Source organism: Lipotes vexillifer, unplaced genomic scaffold (assembly GCF_000442215.2).
Source record: "Lipotes vexillifer unplaced genomic scaffold, Lipotes_vexillifer_v1.1 scaffold12, whole genome shotgun sequence".
NCBI classification, from domain to species: domain Eukaryota; kingdom Metazoa; phylum Chordata; class Mammalia; order Artiodactyla; family Lipotidae; genus Lipotes; species Lipotes vexillifer.
The window spans coordinates 4,312,513-4,321,701 of NW_006796716.1; the positions used below are offsets into that span (position 1 = coordinate 4,312,513).

General features: G+C 56.8%; 1 protein-coding gene across 1 annotated transcript in view; it reads left to right on the forward strand.

Moving 5' to 3' along the window:
• The window catches only part of EPHB4 (EPH receptor B4), a 15,866-nt gene that overhangs the window by 1,972 nt on the left and 4,705 nt on the right, over positions 1-9,189 (forward strand). Inside the window, exons 2-12 of the mRNA XM_007468840.1 lie at positions 761-831; positions 1,100-1,387; positions 2,069-2,465; positions 3,485-3,640; positions 3,824-4,156; positions 4,511-4,635; positions 5,143-5,308; positions 6,823-6,925; positions 7,122-7,186; positions 7,294-7,407; positions 7,532-7,779. Coding sequence (XP_007468902.1) covers positions 761-831; positions 1,100-1,387; positions 2,069-2,465; positions 3,485-3,640; positions 3,824-4,156; positions 4,511-4,635; positions 5,143-5,308; positions 6,823-6,925; positions 7,122-7,186; positions 7,294-7,407; positions 7,532-7,779 — 2,066 coding nt within the window. The remainder of the gene's footprint in view (positions 1-760; positions 832-1,099; positions 1,388-2,068; positions 2,466-3,484; positions 3,641-3,823; positions 4,157-4,510; positions 4,636-5,142; positions 5,309-6,822; positions 6,926-7,121; positions 7,187-7,293; positions 7,408-7,531; positions 7,780-9,189) is intronic.

Below are 9,189 nucleotides of genomic sequence, written 5' to 3' on the forward strand. Positions count from 1 at the left end.
GGGGGGGGTGCTGTGCAGTTTCTCCTAATCCCCACCTTCCGCCAGAGCCGCGCCCCTCTGCTCCGCAGAGAGAGGCCAGAGCAGAGCCAGGTGTGCTCACCCCCCCATACACACACCCCTAAAATCTCCCCTTTTCCTTCCCACAACCAAATCCAGATGTGAGGCCTCTGCACACAGGGGCCAAGAGCAGGAACCCAAGCGTCCTGGCCCCCAGCACTTTCTCCTCCGAGGGCAGCTAGCTGGTGGGGAGGGGATGGAGGGTCAGGGCTGGGCCTCAGGAGGTCAGCACCACCTTCAAGGATCTGAAGGGCTGGGGTGTTTGGTCTGAAGCGGGGTGGGGACGGAGGCAGCACCTCCTTTGGATTTGGGAGCGGACTGCAGAGGCTGAGGCAGGCCCTGGTGGGAGGGGTGTCCCTGTATCCCACCTCGGGGTCAGGATCAGGTCTGGGCTCTAGTTTAGCCCTTTCTGAGCTGTTTGCCTTTTTCCCCTTTCAGCATCTGTGTCTCCCCTTCTCCTCTGGGGCACAGCAGTTCACAGAGGCCTAGATCTGGGAGTCCCAAAGGTCAGCTCCGTGCCTGTCAGCTGTCAGGGGCGGGGCTGGCACTCAGAAAAGAGGCTGGAAATCTGGGCTTGCTGGGGGGGCAGAGGGCAGGGCTTGCTCCCCTCCTCGGCCTGTCTGTCTGTCTCAGCTCCCAGGGATCTGGGCTTCCTGGTGTCTCTCCCAGGCGCTGACTGACTCTGTCTGTCTGTCTATCTTAGAGACCCTACTGAACACAAAATTGGAAACTGCCGATCTGAAGTGGGTGACATTCCCTCAGGTGGAGGGACAGGTAAGAGCTGGGGCTTGGAGAGAAACCGAGGGAGGGGGGCCACCTGTGCTTCTGCTTCCCAGGCCACCACACCACACCACACCACACCACACACATACACACACACCACACAACGCCACACACACACACAGAGCCATCGCAGCAGCCGAAGCAGGTATCCTCTGAGCCCTTGCTCTCCAGGGGTCCCCCCAGCCCCTCGTGGCTTTATGGCACTGACCTTCACCCACCCACTTAGCAGCCCCCAGGCTGAGCACCCTTCTCCCCGCAGTGGGAGGAGCTGAGCGGCCTGGATGAGGAGCAGCACAGTGTTCGGACCTACGAGGTGTGTGACGTGCAGCGGGCCCCAGGCCTGGCCCACTGGCTGCGCACGGGCTGGGTGCCCCGCCGGGGCGCCGTGCACGTGTACGCCACGCTGCGCTTCACCATGCTGGAGTGCCTCTCCCTGCCGCGGGCTGGCCGCTCCTGCAAGGAGACCTTCACCGTCTTCTACTTCGAGAGCGACGCAGACACGGCCACGGCCCACACGCCAGCCTGGATGGAGAACCCCTACATCAAGGTACCCAGGTGCCCCAGGCCAAGGTGGGGTCTGGGGCCGGCCTGTGGTCTAGAGGTGCTGGGGGCGAGAAGCAAGAGGCCCAAGAGGGTGGTCTGCTAGGTGGAACAGCCGCTCTACTCCATGTGCTGGGGCCCCCCTACACTTCCCCATTCTCTGAGTACACTTTGCCCCTTTACAGCCCCCTGCCTTTGCACCAGCTGATGCCTCACCCTAGAATGCCTTCTCTCTGCCTCTCCCACCCAACTCCTCGCCTTGTAGCTTCCAGCTCCGAGGTGCCCCCCGGGACGCCTTTGCTGATGTGCCCTGCCCTGGGGTCCCGCCTGCCGTAGCACTCATCATACTTTTAATTTATCATTAGCTTATCAGCGTTGCCTTCATTTCTGGTTCCTTGGCGTGGAGTCCAGGGCCTGGCACAGAGTGGGTGTTGATGAGTGTCTGTAGGATGAGTGAATGCACAGAAAGGGGGTGCAGGACAGTGGCTGGATGCATCATAGGAGCTCGGCGGGTGTTAATGGACAATGTTGGGGCCTGCAGGAAAGCGTACATTGGGAACGGTGGAGAGAAGTTTCTGGAACAGGAGCCAGGCAGGTCAGGGAGAGGGTGAGCTGGGAAGAAGACAGTCCAGCGGGGTCCTGGGGGAGTGGAGGACAGCAGCAGTGAGTCTCTTCCCCAACCTGGCAGGTGGACACAGTGGCTGCTGAGCACCTGACCCGGAAGCGCCCCGGGGCCGAGGCCACCGGGAAGGTGAACATCAAGACGCTGCGTCTGGGCCCGCTCACCAAGGCCGGCTTCTATCTGGCCTTCCAGGACCAGGGCGCCTGCATGGCCCTGCTGTCCCTACACCTCTTCTATAAGAAGTGCGCCCAGCTGACCGTGAACCTCACCTGCTTCCCAGAGACCGTGCCTCGTGAGCTGGTGGTGCCCGTGGCGGGGAGCTGCGTGGCCGATGCCGTGCCCGCCCCTGGCCCCAGCCCGAGCCTCTACTGCCGGGAGGATGGCCAGTGGGCTGAGCAGCCGGTCACGGGATGCAGCTGTGCTCCAGGGTTTGAGGCCGCCGAGGGGAATACCAGGTGCCGAGGTGAGGGCCAGCACTTGCCCCACAAAGCTTGCCCATCTCTGCAGGAGGCCTGGCTGGTACCCTGCTCTTGGATCCACTTCTTAAATTTCCATTTTAAAAGTTCTTTATTCTCCTGGGCACTCAGTTACTGGAGGGTGTGTTTTCAGGGCCCCCAGCACAGTTCTGAGCTCTCCATCATTTCCACACTCATCCTTCTAACTATGTCCAGTTCCTTTCTGGGCTGTGGGACTGTCCTCAGGGCTGGGGGACCTTATTGGACTCAGAGGACAAAGCCTTCACGGTCTGTAGTATTTTTCATTATGGTTTTGTTTAATTTACTGATACTGAATTCTCACGTAGCCTTTTCTCCAGAGCAGAGTTTCTTAACCTGGGTTTTGTAGATAGAAAGTAGGGGAATCTGTGAATTTCGGTGGAAGGGGGAAAAAATGACCATTTCTTTGCACTCATCTTTACCTGAAATTGGCCGCTCCTCTTACGGAGTGTCAGCCACAGCCCAGCGGTCGAGCAGGACCTGAGACTTGGGCTCCATTCAGATCCTGGGTGTTTTCACAGCCCGTTAGAGATGACGCGAGACTGGCAAAATGTTGTTTTTCTCTCATGGTGACTTGAGTATTTCCTCGCCTGTCAGCCTTGCCGCTGTATCTTGTTAGTACAGAAACACACACATTGCTGTGTTGCAAAGTTTCTTCGTGTTTTGATCACTGTATTTTTAGTTATTTGGTTTTCTTGGTAATCTGTGTATTTTGTGGCGTGCATTTAAAATCATTCCCTGGAGCAGGGGTCTGGGTTTCACCAGGCTGCCGTGGAGTGGCCGGGGGTGCACGTCAGGGTTCAGACCCCTGGTCGGGAGAGAGGTCTTCTCTTAGAGGCGAGGTTTCTGAGCTCCTCCCTCCCTGCTCTCCCTTTTCCACCTCATGCAACTTTAATAGCTGCCGAATGTCCTTTTTTTGGTCCCCATCCCCCCCCACCCCACTGCTGAATGTCTCTGATGCAAGTTTCTGATGGACGCTTTCTTGCAGCCTGTGCTCAGGGCACCTTCAAGCCCCTGTCTGGGGAGGGGTCCTGCCAGCCGTGTCCAGCCAACAGCCACTCCAACACCATTGGCTCACCCGTCTGCCAGTGTCGCATCGGGTACTTCCGGGCCCGCACAGACCCCCGAGGTGCACCCTGTACCAGTAAGTGCCCAGTGACCCCTGAGGTGGACCCCTGACCCCAGTCCCATCCTCCCACACCTTCCTCCTCTTGACCCTGGCCTGGTGCCCGGCCAAGACAAGATGTCAGTGTGGCTACCTGTCTGTCCCACTGCCCGTCCCCTGCCCGTCTGCTCAGCCTCTGCCTGACGTCCTGGTCTCCTGCAGCCCCTCCGTCTGCCCCGAGAAGCGTGGTTCCCCGCCTGAATGGCTCTTCCCTGCGCCTGGAATGGAGCGCCCCCCTCGAGTCGGGAGGCCGAGAGGACCTCACCTACGCGCTCCGGTGCCGGGAGTGCCGCCCGGGCGGCTCCTGCACACCCTGCGGGGGAGACCTGACCTTCGACCCTGGCCCCCGGGACCTGGTGGAGCCCTGGGTGGCCATTCGTGGGTTGCGTCCTGACTTCACCTATACCTTTGAGGTCACCGCCGTGAACGGGGTGTCTTCCTTAGCCAGCGGGCCAGTTCCATTTGAGGCTGTGAATGTCACCACTGACCGTGAGGGTGAGACTGGGGGCTGGGGGCAGGGGGCAGCCTGTGGTCGGATGGGAGAGGCGTTGGTGGGAAAGGTTCGCGAGGGATATGGACAGTCTAAAGGCCTGAGGGGGAAAAGGCAGCAGCTGGGGAGTGGGATCCCCAGGAAATATAGCGGGTCAAGGCCTTTGGGGCAAGAGGCAGAAAGAGAATTAAAAAGATGCAAAGGTAGACTGGAGAGTTCAGGACGGGGCAGAGAGAGCCACAAGGAATTCCGGAAGCAGCTGGAGGACCGAGACAAGTGTGGCCAGTAGAGGAGGAGCTGGGAAAGATGAGAGACAGACCTGCCACGATCAAGGGCCCCAAGGCGTCTGTCTCTTGCAGTGCCGCCCCCAGTGTCCGACATCAGGGTGACTCGGTCATCACCCAGCAGCTTGAGCCTGGCATGGGCTGTTCCCCGGGCACCCAGCGGGGCAGTGCTGGACTACGAGGTCAAGTATCACGAGAAGGTGAGACCAGGCCCCACCCCAGGGGTGGGGGTGGGCAGTGGGACCCGCTCCAGGGACCAGGATGCCTGAATTGCAGCCCTCTGCCACATACTAGCCAAGTGACCTTGTGTCAACCCCTTGGCCTCTCTGAGCTTAATATCCTCATTGTAAAATGCTTAGGATAGGACTTCCCTGGCAGTCCAGTGGTTAAGACTCTGTGCTTCCACTGCAGGGGGCATGGGTTCGATCCCTGGTCGGGGAACTAAGATCCCGCACACCACGCGGCGAGGCCCTCCCACCCCCCCAAAAATGCTTAGGACAATGGAACCTATCCCACAGAAGCGCTACAAGGATTAAATGATATAATTAATGCAAAACACAAGGCACAGTGCATACGTAAGTGAGCACAAAGGCCGCACCTGCCACTCAGCAGGACAGAGATGCTAGGGATGCAGGCCCAGGGCAGGGCGAGGCAGAGCAGTGGAATCTGGGGGCCCTGGCTCACAGCCAGTCCCCTCTCCTGAACAGGGCGCAGAGGGCCCCAGCAGTGTGCGCTTCCTGAAGACGTCGGAGAACCGGGCAGAGCTGCGGGGACTGAAGCGGGGAGCCAGCTACCTGGTCCAGGTGCGGGCGCGCTCCGAGGCTGGCTACGGCCCCTTCGGCCAGGAGCACCACAGCCAGACCCAGCTGGACGGTGAGCCTGGGGAGCCGGATGCGGGTGGGGTTGGCTGACCCGACCAGGCGGGAGGCCTTGGCTCTGCCCTCAGGACCCCTAAAGCCACAGCCCCATGCTTCTCTTTCTCTCAACCACAAGGCATTTTGGCCTGGGGATAAGATGTAGAAACCAAAACCAACAGCTGGGTGTGAAGGCTAGCTCAGCGGCTCTCCAGCTATGTGACCTTTAGCAAAAACTTGACCCCTGAGCCCCAGCTCTCTCATCCAAAAAAATGGAAATATGAGGCCTCTCTCACAGGGCTCCAAGGATTAACTGAGGTGACACTACGATAGTTTTTGTATGCTGGCCCAGCGGTTTTCTAAACCTTTGAATTTTTTAAAACCATTTTATTGAGATATGACTCATACACCATGATTCACCCATTTAAAATGTATAATTCATGGGCTTCCCTGGTGGCGCAGTGGTTGAGAATCTGCCTGCTAATGCAGGGGACACGGGTTCGAGCCCTGGTCTGGGAGGATCCCACATGCCGCGGAGCGTCTAGGCCCGTGAGCCACAACTACTGAGCCTGCGCATCTGGAGCCTGTGCTCCGCAATAAGAGAGGCCGCGATAGTGAGGCCCGCGCACCGCGATGAAGTGTGGCCCCGCTTGCCACAACTAGAGAAAGCCCTCGCACAGAAACGAAGACCCAACACAGCAAAAAATAAAAATAAATAAATAAATAAATTATAAAATAAAATAAAATAAAATAAAATGTATAATTCATTGACTTATAATATATTCACAGAGTTGTGCAACCATCACCGCAATTAATTTTAGAACGTTTCAGCACCTCAAAAAGAGATGCTTATAACTCTTCCATTACCTCCCAGCCCCTGGCAAACACTAGTCTACTTTTTTTTTTTTTTTTTTTTTTGGTACGCGGGCCTCTCACTGTTGTGGCCTCTCCCGTTGCGGAGCACAGGCTCCGGACGCGCGGGCTCAGCGGCCATGGCTCACGGGCCCAGCCGCTCCGCGGCATGTGGGATCTTCCCGGACCAGGGAACGAAACCGCGTCCCCTGCGTCGGCAGGCGGACTCTCAACCACTGCGCCACCAGGGAAGCCTAGTCTACTTTCTGTCTCTGTAGTTCGCCTGTTCTGGACCTTTCATACAAACGCAAGCATACAATACGGTCTTTTGTGACTGGCTGCTTCTTTTACATGGCATAATGTTTTCAAGGTTCATCCGTGTTGTAGTCAGGACTTCATTCCGTCTCGTGGCTGAAAAATACTCCATTGAATGGCTGTGGCACATTTTATTTATCCATTCATCCGTTGATGGACATTTGGGTTGTTTCCACTTTTTGGCTACGAACCTTTTCATTTTTAGCCTTTGGAACCTTCTGTTCAAGTGGGACTTTTTGTGGTTTCCAGTATTTATAACAACAAAATCAAACCCACCAAGGCTGGGAAACTTCTTTGCTTGCCCTGAGGGACTTGAGTGGAGCCCACGGGCCCGCCGGGTCCCCCTGATCACCGGTTCTTCTCCAGAGAACGAGAGCTGGCGGGAGCAGCTGGCCCTGATTGCTGGCACGGCGGTCGTGGGCGCGGTGCTGGTCCTCGTGGTCGTCGTCATCGCTGTCCTTTGCCTCAGGTGAGGGCTCTGGGCACCTGGAGGCCCCTGTGAAGCCCCGTGTAGCTGGCCACCTGCCCTCCTGCTCCAGGGCAAGCCTCCCCCGATGTCCCGGGAGCCTGTTTTCACCTGGAACCTTCTCTGATTCCCATCCTTCCCCTCTGGGAACATCGAGACGCGTGACTCAGCTTTACCTCTTCTTTCCCATCGGCTACAGGAAGCAGAGCAACGGGAGAGAAGCGGAATACTCAGACAAACACGGACAGTATCTCATTGGGCACGGTGGGTAGGCCCATCCTGGAGGAGATAGGGCTGGGGTGAGAGCTGTGAGCCAGGGACCAGGGCATCTGAATGCAGTGGTGGCTGACAAGCACCACCTGATTCCTCAGGTACTAAGGTCTACATTGACCCCTTCACTTACGAAGACCCTAATGAGGCTGTGAGGGAATTTGCAAAAGAGATCGATGTCTCCTATGTCAAGATTGAAGAGGTGATTGGTGCAGGTGAGAGGAAGACGCCTGGGTGCCCGGGTCGGGGGTGGGGGTGGGGGGAGGGGCTGCAGGGCTGGACCTGGGGGTGGGGTGGGGGGCGGGGCAGGAGAGCTGACCCTCGGCCTCCTTCCTGAAGGCGAGTTTGGGGAGGTGTGCCGGGGGCGGCTGAGGGCCCCAGGGAAGAAAGAAAGCTGCGTGGCCATCAAGACCCTAAAGGGTGGCTACACGGAGCGGCAGCGGCGGGAGTTCCTGAGCGAGGCCTCCATCATGGGCCAGTTCGAGCACCCCAACATCATCCGCCTGGAGGGCGTGGTCACCAACAGCGTGCCCGTCATGATTCTCACCGAGTTCATGGAGAACGGCGCCCTGGACTCCTTCCTGAGGGTGAGACCCCCTGCTCCCAGCTTTCTGCATCCACCCTGTGCCCCCGCAGTGCAGCCAAGGAGCTCAGAACCCGGGACAGACGGTGGGTCCCACATCACTGCCCCTCTACCCTTCATTCTCCACCAGAGAAGGTTGAGTCCTGGGATTGGTCTCCCTGTGGGGCCGGCTGACCCTGGGACATGGAGGGGTTGTCATCTGTCCTCGTGACAAATATTTACTGAGCGCCTCGTTGTGTACCAGCCACTGTACTGGGCCTCGGGAGATAGAGCCGTGGACATCTCTGCTCTTGGAGAGCCGGTGGCATAATGGGGGAGACTGAAGATTAACAAGTACAAACAAGGTTTTACAAAAAGTAAACATGATTTCAGATGTGAAAAAAATTAAACAGGATCATAGAAATGAGAGAGAAGAGCTCATTTTTGCTACCTTAACAAAATTGTATGAATTTTATTATTTTTTAAACTTTACTATGCATCTTCTGTAAAAAACCAAAACTGTATTTTTTTTTGGCCGCTTCACGCGGCGTGCGGAATTTCCCTGACCCGGGGTTGAAGCCGCTCCCCCTGCAGTGGAAGTGCGGCGTCTTAACTACTGGACGACCAGGGAAGTCCCCCAAACGTTTTTCTACATAGCAAAGTAACATTGCGTTTAACAGAATTACAACAATTCCTTGGTATCACCTAATGCCCACTTGATACTCATATTTCTCTAGTTGTCCCCAAAATGTCCCAGCATCCAGTTCAGGATCAAGCACTGCACCTGTGGTTATTGTTTTGAGCCTTTTCTACATCCAGGACAGTCCCTTGCTGGGGTTCTGATAACACTGAAGGGCTGGGGCCACTTGTCCACTTGAATGTCTTATCTTCTGGATTTATCGGATTCTTCCTTGTGGGGTCATCTAGCTTGTTTCTCTGTGTTTCCTGTAAGGGAAGCAATGTCTATTAATGTTGTGCTAAGTTCAAAATTAAACGTCTGTGGCCAGCCTACATCAGGGGGAGCCGTGTACTTCCCGTGGCACCGCATCAGGAGACACAGGCTACCTGGCTCCCAACGCGAGGGATGCTGAGGCAGACCCTGGAGCACTGCCAGAATGGCCTGACCCTCCCTTGTGGATACGGGAGTCTGTTCCATTGTCCGGTTGCAGGAAAGGGACGGGGGTCTATCTTAGAAGAGATGACGTTTGGGTAGATGAGAAAGCCAGCCATGAGAAGATTGGGGGAAGCGTGTCGGGGGCAGAGAGTAGCAACCCAGGGTGGGCGGGGTCCCAGCCTGTTTAAGAAGCAGAAAGGGCGGTGAAGCTGAACCAGGTCAGCAGAGGAGTGATAGTGGATCACGTTGTGGTTGGCGGCTGGGCCTCGTGACCTTAGAAATTTGGATGTGATTAGAAGTCTGAAGGGAAGCTTTTCAGCA